Below are 15269 nucleotides of genomic sequence, written 5' to 3'. Positions count from 1 at the left end.
AAAGCTATTATTTCCATTTGTTATATTTTTACACCTAACGAGAACTTGAGGCTAATTAGAAGCACATGTACCTCCTTCTCTCCCTTCTTTCACTGATTCATTCATTCCACTTCATTAAAAAAAATATATTAAACTATTCTAGAAACTAGAGATACAGCAGTGGAGCTTTAATCTAATGTAATAAAATGTAAAGATATAAATAAAAGTTAGATCCATGGAAACTATAGCTAGTATAAGAAAATAAATTATATTCATTTCTTTTAAATAAACTTTTAAAGATGTAAAAACCATAATTAGCTTGCAGACCATACAAAAAACAGCGCTGGGGTTCATTTGGCCTGAGGGCCAGCTTGCTTACCCTTGAATCATGACATTAAAACACACTTACTTACTTTCCCTCTCTTGGACACTTAGTAAAGTTGTTTAGTGGATGACAACCACAAATACATTCCACTTTGTTGGAAGTTTCATAAAGATAAAATGTAATTATCTAAATACCTATGCTTAGGAGGCATTCTAAAACTTGCTGTTTACCTGTGTTTCTTTAAATGGAAAGTTCTGCTTTTTAATGCCAATGCTAATATTCTTTAAGTAGAGAAGATAAAAGCTCTTGAGTTCTGAAACATTTAACAGAAATACAGTAACCCTTTACATTATAGAAATATACTGTAGACATACAGAAATATCAATCACCTAACAGGCAGTCCAGAACTAGAGAGAAGTAAAAAGGGCCTCTAGTACAAACGACTACTATATGGCATATCTTTTCCTTTCGCGATGTTTCCCACATTTTAATTAAATAATTGTTTCATCTATGTGAGTAATGTAATACATATATACATTATTTGAATGTAATCAACAGCAAATATGTTTCCTTAAAAGTATTGATGGATATTGTGCTATGTCAGACCTACATACATATAGTGTGTTCTATGCAGTAATAACTGCTTGATGGACTGGACTGACTTTATTTAATATTTGAACTACCTTTTTCTAAGACTTCTGATATACTTTTGGAATAACAATATAACCAGAAATAATTTTTTTCAAAGTATATAGTCATTTAAGTTACACTGTATTTGCTTTTTTAAGGATGATAGAGTGCTGCATGATAAAAACAACACACCTACCGGAGTTTCTGTAGTGGAAGTGGCTGGCTGTTGTAATGACTGTGGTCGAGATTCCTCTGATTGAGTCCTAACCAATCCGCTACCGTGACCCTTTACAGTATCACCATTGGTCACAGGAGGATGTTGCTGGGTCAAAGCAGCTTTTAATCTCTGAAATGCAAACACCAATTTTTAAAAAATTCTCTACTTTCTACCCAAATCCAACTCCTAACATACTCTTTGGTTAAACAAAAGAGAAATTTGCAAAGGAAGGCATAAATTCATTCAGCTTCAAAATCAGCTTTGGTTTATCGTAATTCATTATATTCCTAAGATCACTATAAATATCAACAAGATAAACAAACAAAAGGACCTTTGGAAAGCTTCCCTGAGTCTTTTTGTCTAGTACTACTAGAGAATTCTGTACTTTCTTGTTCCTAATCAATTTTGAGAAAGAGTGAAAATTAAAAACACGACTGACTGAAAATAACCGTTCAACTAAAATAAACAACAGAAGTTAAATATGTACACTTTCACCTATTTTCCCCACCCCATAACTGTATCCTATATCCCAATATTCTAGGTTCTTAGATTCTTAGACCAAAATCTCTTCTTTTCCAGATATGGGCCATCTGATCTCTGCAAGCAAGTCTAATGTCAGTGCTTACTTCGACAATGACTTGATGTTGCATTTTTTTTTAGGCCACTACACTATCTGTCAGGCTAAACCTCCTCTGAGAACCTACAGCTGGTTTTATCTCCCTTAGGTCTTCCCAGTCTCCAGTAAACAGATCTACTTCTAAGTTTATTCCTTCCACTATGTTCCATTTTGTTAGTTAACTGGACTGTACCTGACCCACTATCAGAGTGTGGCAGGTCTAGTGTTAGAATGAGGCCCTAGACATTTATGGCTACCTCTTTATAAAGACACAATTTGAATCAAGTTTATTATTCTATCAGCAAAAATGTGTCACATGTGAATATATTATCTCCCCAATCAGACAGTAAGCATTTTAAGAGCAGAGGTTGCCTTATATTTATTTGCATCCCTTTTAGCAGCTAGTACATTATTGATGTGCATCATAGGTGAAAAACACATTTGCTAATAAACAGAAGTTGGTTTCTTTGGTGAGCATGACATAATTTTGGGGGGTAGTTTTATTGCTATGATCTGTAAATTTGAAATAATTGGCATAATATAATTGAATTATATATCTTAGTGATGAAAAAGACCTCAGGAACATGGGAGACCTGTAACTATTACTGCTGGTAATATTCTTAGAAACTGAGATATAGTCCTCGAGCCCAAAATAAAGTTTTCTTACAACATTTGATGCAGAAATATGTCCATTACATTTTCCTAAGATCCACACTCAGGTGCAAATTTTAGGAGAGAGGCTACAAATATTGGTATGAGAAGTGTGTTGCAATTTATCCAGTGCTTTCCCAAACTTTCTAGAAGTAACTGCCTGGATGTTACATACTAAAACAGATTCTTGGTAACCTTTCTCTCTTCCTTCCCTGGATATAGCAGAAAGGGGTGGGTAAGAGAGAAGAACTTTTGAAAAAGGCTCCCAAATAAATGATGCTAGTACAACTGCTTTCATTCATGCCAACTAAGAACAATTTAGAAAATTTGACAACTATTCAAAAATTTGAAGTTTCTTTATTTTCATCTATGCATATCTTACCTTCTATAAACGATCCAGATCCCTTAAAAACTGAAGCATATATGAAAAGATTAACAAAATTTCCACTAGGCAATAATTACACCTGGACAACTGGTTAGTGGACATTTTTTCTTTACTACTAATCATTGTGGATTCTGAGTACGATTTAAAGAACAAAGTCAGCAGGTCAAAAAAAGTTTTACTGAGGAATAAGTTACTTACAATAAAATGAACTCATTTTAGTGTACAGTTTTGAGTTTTAACTAACACATATAGTTGCAGAACCACCCTCTACAGTCAGAATACAGTACAGTTCTATTACCCCCAAATTTCCCTCATGCTCCTTTCCTGTCATTCTCCCCTCACACACCCAGCCTCGGAAAACCACTAATCTATTTTCTGATCCCCAAAACTTTGCCTTTTCCAGACTACCATGTAAATGGAATTGAATCCAGCTTCTTTCCTTTAGCATAATGTACCTGAGATCCATTCATGTTGTGTTCAATGAGTTTCTAATAGGACAATATCCCAGTTTGACAGATTAGGAAACCTGATCGTTTGCCCAAAGTCACACAGCCATTAAGCTAGTTCAAATCCTGGATTTGTCTAAAAAAAACAACACAAGGAGTGATCAAGAAATAAAATCTGAGGCTGGCCCAATTGGTGTGGCTCAGTGGCTGAACGTCAGCCTATGAACCAAGAGGTCATGGTTCAATTCCTGGTCAGGGAACATGCCCAGGTTGTGGGCTCGATTCCCAGTGTGGGGTGTGAAGGAGGCATCCGCTCAATGATTATTATTATTGATGCTTCTATATCTCTCCCCCTCTCCCTTCCTCTCTGAAATCAATAAAATATATATAAGGCTGGATGGCTTACTGCTTCAAAAGATAACCACAAAGGATTAGAATTGCCAAGTCTGATATTGCAACTGCTAAAGCCACACTACCTGAGGATCAGATAGATTTCTCCCTTCCTTTCTGACAGAGTACTTCTTTATGAACTGCCAAGAGCACTACAATATGTAAAGTCATAGTATCTTCACTGGTTAATATACATAATGTATGCTATATAAATATTTGTATACATGTTATACAGCTAGAAGACAATGTTCAGAATTTAATTCTGCCTCAAACTATCTGTGACTCTGAACAAATCATTTAATCTTTGAGTCTCAGTTTCCTTATCTGTAAAACTGGGAATGAATAATGATAACTTCCTTGTAGGGTTAAGGTAAAGATTAAGTATAATATGTAAAAGTACCTTACCCATAAAAGGATTTCTCCAATGTCAGCTTCCTTATTTCTTCAAAAATAGCCTCTATTTTCTTAGCATAAATGTGTGGGTGGTGATGCCAAAGAGTCAGGAGAGTTCCTAAACTTTTGTATTTTCACAATGTACTTAGGAAAAATGAACTTAGGGGTCATCTTAAGCACTGGTTTAGCCTCAGACATATTTTATTATGTAAATACACTGCATCTTTCAGAATTCAGATAACGTAAAATTCTTAGTTCATCCCTTATTTTTCTTCATTCTTAAACAAGCAGAAACAACCACATTAGTGACTAAGAAACAGAAACTTGGGATAATGTGGAAGTGGATGTATTAAAACTAAAATCAGATAAGTGTCCAAAGCAGTATTGGCTATAATCAGGTAGGACTGCTTAGGCTAGTGGTCGGCAAACTCATTAGTCAACAGAGCCAAATATCAACATTACAACGATTGAAATTTCTTTTGAGAGCCAAATTTTTTAAACTTAAACTTCTTCTAATACCACTTCTTCAAAATAGACTTGTCCAGGCCGTGGTATTTTGTGGAAGAGCCACACTCAAGGGGCCAAAGAGCCTCATGTGGCCCGCGAGCCACAGTTTGCCGACCACGGGCTTAGGCTAAATGGTCAAAGAATTAAAAGTAGAAAGATAGGAGTTTAAAAGTGTGGGTTATATAAACAGAACAAAGGAGGAGAATCTGGGGAGGTGGTCACTCTGCATAATTATATCTTTTAAAAACAGAATATTAGACATCAAAATACAATAAACAGTGCCCAGTCTAGTGTTAGATTAGGGCTTTCATTTCTGGATATAAAACGTGCATAAATATAAGTAGCTGTTGAGATGTGAAACTTGGTAAAATCATGTATTGGTAAACATTTTTATAAGTCCTTAGGTAGAAAACAGGATTGAAGAGCATTTAAAGTTTTATAGAGAAGAGCTTAACTCTTAGAATTAATGAAATATAGTAACTGCACATAGGAGACTCTGAAGTACATAAACATCACTCTCTTGAATAATCTTTAGTAGGGCAAGTAACTACCTTACAGAGCACTTAGAACAGCATCAGTATTCATTCATTATCCTCTCTTGACTGCCCTAGGGTATACAGTACTCATCCAGTGAAGAAGCTCTAATGTTTGTTCCATGCTGTTACATTGATTACAATGAGTCTGACTTGGAGAGTGTGCCACTGAGTATAAAATTTAAAAAAAAGATTTTCAAGGGTTAATTAACACTGCTCTGAAATGCAGACTTTTTAAAACAGCATTAAATATACATGTAAACTAAAAATAATTAGAATGGGTTAGGTAAAAAAGTTGTCACCAAATATGATTCATATAAATTTTACAATTGTATTAGGATATCTACAACCCACCCATATATATATTTGCTAGAGACAGTTCAAAGAAGAACAAATACTTTGGTTCAAAAATTAATTTAAAAAATATAAATATAATGGGTATTTATTTTATAATATAATTTTTGAGCTAGCAGAGATACTGGACATCAATTAGTCCAATCATCATCTTACGGATAAAGAAATGAAGGCCCAAGAGTGAAGTTAATTCCCAGAATCATAGACTGAGGTAGAAGCAGAGCCAGGATAAGGAATTGTCTGTTGACTCCTAGTTCATTAAACATATTTTAAACCAAAGTTTTCCAAACTAGAGTTTTTGTCTAATATTTAGTATTCTATGCATATTAGGATTCAATAAGAAATCAGACATTGGTCAACCCATTGCTAAGATCAAAATTTCTCACAATAAATTTAATATAAGAAAAGATAAAAAACTCAATGAAATTAATATTTAAAAGTCTGTATTTTCCAACATGTACAATAAAACATTGACATAATTTTAATTTTAAACTAAAGATATATACCTTGAGAAAATGAAAATATCTTTATTACTATAATTCTAAGCAGACTAATGCTTTAATGTTTAGAATTAGTTTTTCGTGATGTAAAATTCAACTACTATATTAAAAATGTTTTTTCCCAGAGAGATAGTCAGAGATAGATTATTGTGCTGATGATCTGACATTCACTTTAAGGGGTAATCTGTTAAAAATAATTTGCTATTCAAATTCTATGTTATATGTTGTATTATCGAAAACAAATTTTATCACATCTCTCAGAACTTAGTAGGAACAAACTACTCCATCATAGTACAAAGAAAAAACATAATGTTCTCTAGAAACAATTTATGAAAAAGTCAGATCCATATTTCATCTGTGCCACAAAAGCTCATCAGAGTAATAACCCTCCTTCTCCTGGGTGTTATCCTACCATCTGCTACTCTATTACTTATCTTTATTTTGCAACTAATTAACAGCATAATCTTCTAAATTCAGCAAGTTAATTATCATTATTGTGGTCTTTGCAGCATCATCAGTCCTCCTGAAGTCTTGTCTCCCCTCCCCCAGAGAACATATGAAAATGAAGTAGGTTGGGAGAGAGTCTGCTTCTTTGGAGCAGGCTCATTAGGTGTTTGCTGATTAGCTTGGCATGCAGAGGCAGGTCAGAAGAATTCTGCTGAACATGAGGTTCCATGCAGGGCCTAACTAAGTTAATGTACGTTTCTGAACATTTGCCAAGATGCCCTCTGTCAGCTCTCAGTAGAAACCCCCTGCAGAAAGCCTACTGGCTACCCCCTGTGTTTAAAGATATTTCTCAGTTTGTCACACAAATCTTAAAGGAATGATTCTGGAGAATACCACTTAAGTACCATACCACATCTTAAACAAAACTCCTAGATGATTAACATTCAGAAGATTTACTTTTTTATTACAAATATTACATAAGAAAATTGTTCTACCAGAAGGGTAACAAAGATAGCAAATATCTATGGTTTATGTGTTTAATGACAAACAAAATCCCTATACCTAAATTTGGTAAGATACAGTGCAATTTTGTAGAAAATAGGTCCTATAAATTTTTGTGTAGTTTAAAAAAGTACTAGATAATCTTGTATCTGTGGCCCCCCACCTACATTTGTTTTTACCACTCTTACTTTTCCAAAGTTTTATTTTAGAGTTCATAAATAAATTTTAAAAAGCGCTTGCTCTGAAGAAATTTCTTTAGCAGAAAAGGAGGATCTCATGTCAATATTTATAGTGGACACAAACACAATGCATAATACCTTCCTATAAGCACTAGGCTTCTGAAAATCAGGGCCCCACAAAGGCATCCTTAACTATCCTATATAATAAAGAGGTAATATGCAAATTGACCCTCACGCCCTCACATCATAAGATGGCCGCCATGTCATCACAAGATGACTGCCACAGATGGCTGCCCCACATTGTCACAAGATGGCCACAAGATGGCCGCCCCCACGTCGTCACAAGATGGCCAGCAGGGGAGGGCAGTTGGGGGTGACTGGGCCAGCAGGGGAGCAGTTAGGCGTCAATCATGCCGGCAGGGGAGCAGTTTGACGTCAATTAGGCTGGCAGGGAGGCAGAAGGGGGTGATCAGGCTGGCAGGTAAAAGCGGTTAGGGGCAATCAGGCAGGCAGGCAGGCAAGTGGTTAGGAGCCAGCAGTCCCAGATTGTGAGAGGGATGTCTGACTGCCAGTTTAAACTAGCAGTTGGACAACCTCTGAGGGGTTCCAGATTGGAGAGGGTGCAGGCTGGGCTGAGGGACAACCCCCCAGTGCACAAATTTCATGCACTGGGCCTCTAGTCTATCGTATAATAGAAGAATATGCAAATTAGCTGGGACATCATAATGTCATGACTGAACAGCAGGGACCTGAGGCTGCATGGCACCTGGCCAGGGCGAGGGACCTCAGGCCACACCCCCTGCTCCATGGGGCTTGACAAGGGACCTCAGGCTGCACCCTCCACCCCTCGGGGCTTGATGGGGGTGGGGCCGGCCAGGTCTGGGTCTCCTGAGATTTCGAAGCGCATGCGGGTAGGTGGGGACTTGATTCTGGGTCCCGTGGCGGGCCCCAGACTCTGACAGGAGGGCGATTTCCATATACATTTTACTAATTTTCTTTCATCTCTGACACTTCTATTATAGAGAAAGGGCAAATAGCAATATTAAAATATTTCCTCTAATTAATTCCCTTTTAGTGTGTACGAATTTCTACACCAGGCCAATAATCTTAGAACATAAATATGCTTCTCTTCAGCTACATGGGCTACTCATTTTATGTGTTCCAATGCTGCCATTTCTCTTACATTATTTTTTAATGACAGGTCATTTTAGTAGAATCAACACTGCTACAGTATTTAGCATGTCATTAACAGACTGTGACCACAAAGGTCAAATGAATCCTAAAGAGACATGCAGAACCAAACAGAGAGGATGTTTTACGTATTTTCAGAGATCTGAAAGAAACAACAAAGCAAAACCCAACTGAAGCAGTGAAAGAAATTATAAGTTTTATTAGGGGCCTGCATACTGGTGAACAGTCAGAAAAATTAATTATGTAATGTATAGGCGATGTGGATGGGAACCACTCATTTGGAAAGCATGGATTTGGAGTTCTATCACTGATGGAGAAAAGAATCAAGTCCCATGTTCACTTATCTGGTCACTGAGAAATTTGGAAATTTCTGTGTACTGGGATATGAACCTAGTTTTGATTTTCTTCAGTTGGGATGATACAATTATTTCTTCATTTGGTAAGTCTTTTTAGTTTTAGCTCTCTGAAGCTTAAAAAAATAAATCTATGACACAGACATTTTAATTCAAATTTAGAAATAATCTGTACCTATTTGGTATTTTATGTCCTAAAAGTACCTAAAATAACAGATTATTCCTGGATTTCAATTTAAAATAGTTAAGAGATTGATTTATTCCTGTAATTTTAGTTAAAGAGCTAAAATAATCTTATTAAGCCTCTAAATCAATCATACAAAAGTATTTTTAAAAACCATGCCTCTTTGGTTATTATATGCATATATGCATAATCCATGGACAAGACAATAGCGTGGTGAAGGTCAGGAGGTAGGGGTGGGGCAGGAACTGGGTGGAGGTGAAAAATGGGGGACATCTGTAATACTCTCAACAATAAAGATAAAAAAAATAAAAACCATGCCTCATTATATCTGTTAAGTTTAATTAAATTTAAAGGTTTTTAAGTACTTGGGAAAGTTTGTTAGACAACTGAGGTACCCATAGAGAAAATAGGATATAGTAAGTTATAACGAAGTTTAATAAAGATGTTTAACATTAATTACGTTTTAAGCTCTTTAAAAGTGATACTTATATAATTAGATTTGTAAATTGGCCTTGAGAACTTAGGGAAGAACTAAATTTAAAACTTTAATAAAACTAGTATTGTTTTTTAAAAGTAGTCCCTGAAAAAATAATTTTTGTGCACAAGTCACCATCAAGGGAATAAAAAAATTGAAAACAAAAAACATCTAATTGATATGATATAATCCTGTCAGTACCTGTGAAAAACATAATGGCCTTCTTAAAGGTAAGACTTTTTTTTATAGGTTTTTCTTTTCAGAGAGAGAGGAAAGGAGAGGGAGAGAAAGAAATATCGAGGTGAGAGAGAAACAATGATTGGCTGCTTCCTGCTTGCCCCCTACTGGGGATTGAATCTGCTACCCAGGCATGCACCCTGACCATGAATTGAACTGGTGACCTTTTGGTGCATTGGATGATACTCAACCAACTGATCCACACAGGCCAGGGCAGGTAAAACTTTCCTGACTCTCTTAATGATCACAGGCAACATTTGCATAAATCCTATCTAATAAAAGAGTAATATGCAAATTGACCATCACTCCAAGACACAAGATGGCCGCCACAAGATGGCCTGCAGGGGAAGGCAGTTGTGGGCAGTTAGGGGTGACCAGGCCAGAAGAGGAGGGCAGTTGGGGGAGACCAGGCCTATAGGGGAGGGCAGTTGGGGGGACCAGGCCAGCAGGAGAGGGCAGTTGTGGGCGATGAGGCAAGCAGGGAGGGCAGTTAGGGGTGACCGGGCCAGCAGAGGAGGGCAGTTGGGGGAAACCAGGTCAGCAGGGGAGGGCAGTTAGAGGTGACCAGGCTGGCAGGGGAGGTCAGTTAGTGGCAATTGGGCCGGCCAGGAAGCAGTTAGGCATTGATCAGGCTGGCAGGGGAGTGGTTAGGGGGCGATCAGGCTGGCAGGCAGAAGCAGTTAGGGGCAATCAGGCAGAGGCAGGCGAGTGGTTGGGAGCCAGCAGTCCTGGATTGTGAGAGGGATGTCCCAGATTGGAGAGGGTGCAGGCTGGGCTGAAGGCACCCCGCCCCCCGGTGCACGAATTTCGTGCACCAGGCCTCTAGTAAGTAAATAAATGAATTAATAATCTCAAAATGTCAGATCACACCTGAATTTCTTGATACCCAAGAAATATTTGTTAAATAAATAACAATCGACAGAAATAACTGTTAAATGAGACTGAAGCAAAATATATAAACATGAATTAATCTATAAAAACAAACTATTTCTGGTTAATCCCTAAGGTTGTTAAGATTCATTTGTCCTTCTAAACATATGTAAGTATAGTTGATGTTGATGATAATGACATATAAGAACTGAAAATTCTTAAACAGATACTGAATAATGTTTATTCTATGTTACTAAGGCAGGGTAAACAGACAAATAGTATTTGATAAAAGTATCAAACCAATAGTGAAGTGTGAAATAAAATAATTTCTGTACAATAAAATAAACACAATTAATCAGAATTCCTTTAGCATTCCAGGCAATTGGTATTTTGTTACCAGTTCATGTTACCTGAATAGCATGGCAATATCTATTGTTTTCACAAACTAACCAGAGAGCTATGATATATTAGAAAATGGAAGCAAAGGACAAATATATCAAAGCACAGTAATTAAAATATCCTATCTAATAAAGAGGGAATATGCTAATTGACCCTCACACCATGGCAAAGATGGCATCACCCACAGCCAATAAGTAGGGAATATGCTAATTGACTGCCCCGCCCTCAAAGATGGTGGCACCCACAGCCAATAAGGAGGGAATATGCTAATTGTTGCCCTGCCCTCAAAGATGGCGGCGTCCACACAGCCACAAGATGGCAGCGCCCAGTCCCCTCAGCCCCACTGGGGTGGCAGGCGTGCAGCAAGGCTGGGCCTGCCCTGCGCACCTGCCTCCGGAGTCCCCCAGTCCCCTCAGCCCCCCAGCCGCCCAGTGCCAGCCCGAGGTGCAGGCAAGCCTTGGATGGCGGCTGCCCAGCCTCCCAGGGCCAACCTGAGGTGCAGGCAAGTCTCGGATGGTGGCAGCAGAGATGTGATGGGGCGTTGCCTTCCCCTGATTGCCGGGTCGCCTCCCGCCCCTGAGGGCTCCCAGACTGTAAGAGGGGGCAGGCCGGGCTGGGGACCTCCCCCCCCCCCCACCCAGTGCATGAATTTTCATGCACAGGCCTCTAGTTAATAAATTAAAAATATGAGAAAAGCTTCAAAATATTTGGAAATTATAAAATATACTTCTTTTTACTTAATCTAAATTTTATTTATAAAACAACTAGAGGCCTGGTGCACAAAATTCGTGCACAGTGGGTCCCTAGGCCTGGCTGGTGATCAGGGCCGATCAGGTTCCCCCCCTCCCTGCCTCCTCCTTCCCTCACCACCTGTGCTGCCACCACACGGTTCCCCCCACTTCCCCACCTCCTCCTTCCTTCGCTCCCTCAGCACCCCACAGCCACCACTGGTCTCCTGCCATGTTCCTCGCCGCCTCATGGTGGTCAGTGCACATCATAGCAAGCAGGTGAACTCCTGTTCTCCCGGTCAAACTCCCAAGGGGACACTTTACATATTATCCTTTTATATATATAAACGAGAGGCCCAGTGAACGAAAATTCTTGCATTTGGGGGGAGGTCCCTCAGCCCAGTCTGTACCATCTCACAATCCGGGACCCCACGGGTAGGGTCCCTAGACCTGGCCTGAGATCAGGGCCTATCGGGGCTTTCCTTCCCCCGGCTGCAGGCAGCTGGCCCCATCCCCGCCACTGCCACTGCTTGCTATCTGTGCAGCGCTGCCCCCCACTTCCCTGCCACCAGTGGCCTACCTCTGCAGGCCACAGGCGTAGGGTGCGATGGCTTGGGCCTCCCTCTGCAGAGCGATCGCTGGCCAGCCACACACCTGCCACAGAGTCGCCGCCGGTGGCCTGGGCCTTCCTCTTTTTTTTGCTGGGGGGTAACTGCTCATCAGCCTACCTGATCACCCCTAACCACTTGCCTGCCTACCTGATCATCCCTAACTGCTTGCTGAGGGGTGGGGCCAGCCCTGCGAGAGGCTGTCTGCCTACCTGATCTCCCCTAACAGCTGGCCTGCCTTCCTGATCGCCCCTAACCACTTGACTACCTGATCGCCCCTAAATGCTTGCTTGGGGGCGAGGCCATCCTGGCAAGGGGCTGTCTGCCTACCTGATTGCCCCTAACGGTTAGGGCCTAACCACTGGCCTGCCTACCTGATCACCCCTAACCACTCTGCCTACCGGCCTGATTACCTCTAACCGCTTGCTTGGTGGCGGGGCCAGCCAGGCAAGGGGCCGTGGTGGTTCTGGTCTCTGGTCATTAAGCTTATGGTGGCTGTCCTTTTATTACATAGGATAACACCTATTACAGTTATGAAGGTTGAGATAAAAGCCCGATAAGATCAACTGTGATAATTATGCAGAGAAAGTTATAAGCCAAATAAATACCTGAGCTTCAAGGGTAGGTAACAAATATTTTCTTCTAAATAATCACTGTTGTTTGTGAACCTTGGAAAATAAAGTCTTGCTTCTCATTCTGCTTCCAATTCCACTTATTCTAATATAGACAAGGAGTGTTATGAAAATGAAAGAGACCTGAGATCCAAAAGCAGATGCTTACTGATATTGTCAAGAAGCTACCAGTTTACACAAGAACTGGGAGTGGAGGTCAGTTCATCCAAAATTAACTAGAGAGGCAGATCAGCAAGTATCTCAGAAAGTCTGTCATATATATCCTCAGGCTAGTCCGATTTTCTCCCTGTCTCTTGAGAAACACTATGGAGTCTTTCTCAACATTTTATTGTAAAAAATTTTATACATTTTTATACACCCAAGATGGAAAAATCATGCAATAAACATCTGCATACCCACCACTACAATCTACTGACATTTTACTATATTGCTTTATCAAATATCTGTTCACAAACCCATCTCTCTATCCATCATTCATAAAGAAAACTTATTTTTTTGGTGCATTTTAAGTAAGTAGCAAATGTCAGTACATATTCAACTAAATATTTAACATTCTTCTGAGGCTGAAATATAGATATAAAAACATGCACAAATTGTTAGTGTACCATTCAGTGTTTCCACAAATGTACACACTTGTGTAACCAAAACCACACCCCAGAACATTCTCTCATGTTCCTTCCCACTACTCTGATATTCTTTCATCATAGATTAGTTTTATCTGATCTAGAATTTATATAAATGCATTAAAAATATTGAAATACAAAAAAAAGGAATGAGAGAAATATCTTATTAGAAAAAGGGCTTAAATAGAAATCTAGTTGATTAGATAAATACATCTTATACAGGACTATTACATTCTTTAAAACTTAAAAAAAGAAAAAGAAATGCAGGTTGAGTTTTCAAGAGATGCCAGAAATCTAGATTTTCATGTGGAAATAGTGAAAAATTAGTAACAAATGAAAAGTTTTCACACAGAGAGATCAAGCAAAATATAACTTTGAACCCAATACGTCCAATATACCTCTAGTTTGTAAACACTGTTCTATCACATCGTTCTGTTTTCTACTGCCAGAAATTATATAATTTCCTGTCTGTCTCCTTTTCACCACATATCAGTATGCCTGGAGATTAAAAAAATAATCATAATCACCATATGGCATTAATGCTCTAACAAAATTAACAGCAAGTCCTTAATATCATCTAATACCAAGATCATATTAAAATTTCCCCAACTGTCATATGGGACCTTAATAAATATTTGTTAAATAAGTAAATGATAAAGATAAATAACTAAAAGTATCCCAAAGTTTTGAAACAATTTTCTTTATAGTAACATTAGAGTGATTTTTGTCAAAAGAGCCTTACTTTTTAAATTTTAAAAAGCAAATAATTGATTCAGCTAGTATCATTCTAGTCATGCAGATAAAAACAGTAAAACTCCACAGTGGATATTTACCCAAGAAAAGACATCTTTTTCCACAAATACTTGTACAAGAATGTTCTAGCAGATTAACTCATAATATCTAAACACCAAAAACAACCCAAATGTTCATCAACAGGTGAGTGGATAAACAAACTATGATTTAGTCATACAATGAAATATTACTCAGCAATAAAGGGAAGGAAATACACAGTAAGTCTCAAAAGCACTATGCTGAATATCAGACAGACACAATAGTAAAAACTGTGTAAATCCATTTATACAGTTCACTTTTAAATAACCCATAGCTCAAAGAAGAAATCACAAGGGAAATTAGAAAATGAATAATTAAAATACGGAGTATCAAATTTGTGTGCAGAGGAAAATATAGTTTTAAATGCGTATATTAAAAGGTAGAAGATTTAAAGCAATCATCTAAGTTTCTACTTTAAGAAGCTAATAAAAGATAAGCAAACTTAAACCAATTAAGTAGGTGAAAGGAAATATTAAAGATAACAGTGGCAACCAATAAGTACAAATAGCCCAGCTGGTGTGGCTCAGTGGTTGAGCATCCAGGAGGTCACAGTTAAGATTCCCAGTCAGGGCACATGCCCAGGTTGTGGGCTCAATCCTCAGTAGAGAGCGTGCAGGAGGCAGCCAATCAATGATTCTCTGTCACTGATGTTTTTCTATCTCTCTCTCCCTCTCCCTTCCTCTCTGAAATCAATAAAAATATATTTTTAAAAAATAATAGTACAAATATACTAAGAAAAGGCAAGCTACAGACTAAGAATTATTTGTAAAAATTTTGTATCTGGTATATATAGAAAAAATTCATATAACACAATATAAGACAAGTAACCCAATTTAAAAATGGGCACAATATATCACACACAAAAAAAGTCTAGTCAAACTGGAAATGCAAATAAAAACCACAAGATTCTGCTATACAATCATAGAATGTCTACAAGGAAAATGATAACAAAACCAAATGTTGGAAAAATGTGGGAACAATTGGAATTCCCATACATTGCTTATGGGAATGTAAACCTCTGGAAAAAGCTCTGGCAGTTTCTCATGAAGTTAAATGAATACCTGTCTACTCTTTGGTAGATAGAC

At 38.3% G+C, this 15269-nt stretch overlaps 1 protein-coding gene across 2 annotated transcripts in view; it reads right to left on the bottom strand.

The window, feature by feature from the left end:
• The window catches only part of ATF2 (activating transcription factor 2), an 84892-nt gene that overhangs the window by 20632 nt on the left and 48991 nt on the right, over window positions 1-15269 (bottom strand). For both annotated transcript variants that reach the window (XM_080669275.1, XM_080669274.1), the window contains one exon: window positions 1131-1280. In XM_080669275.1, the coding sequence (XP_080525401.1) occupies window positions 1131-1280 (150 nt within the window). The remainder of the gene's footprint in view (window positions 1-1130; window positions 1281-15269) is intronic.

Source organism: Plecotus auritus (assembly GCF_963455305.1).
Source record: "Plecotus auritus genome assembly, chromosome: 5".
NCBI classification, from domain to species: domain Eukaryota; kingdom Metazoa; phylum Chordata; class Mammalia; order Chiroptera; family Vespertilionidae; genus Plecotus; species Plecotus auritus.
This window is presented reverse-complemented; position numbering and strand designations above follow the sequence as displayed.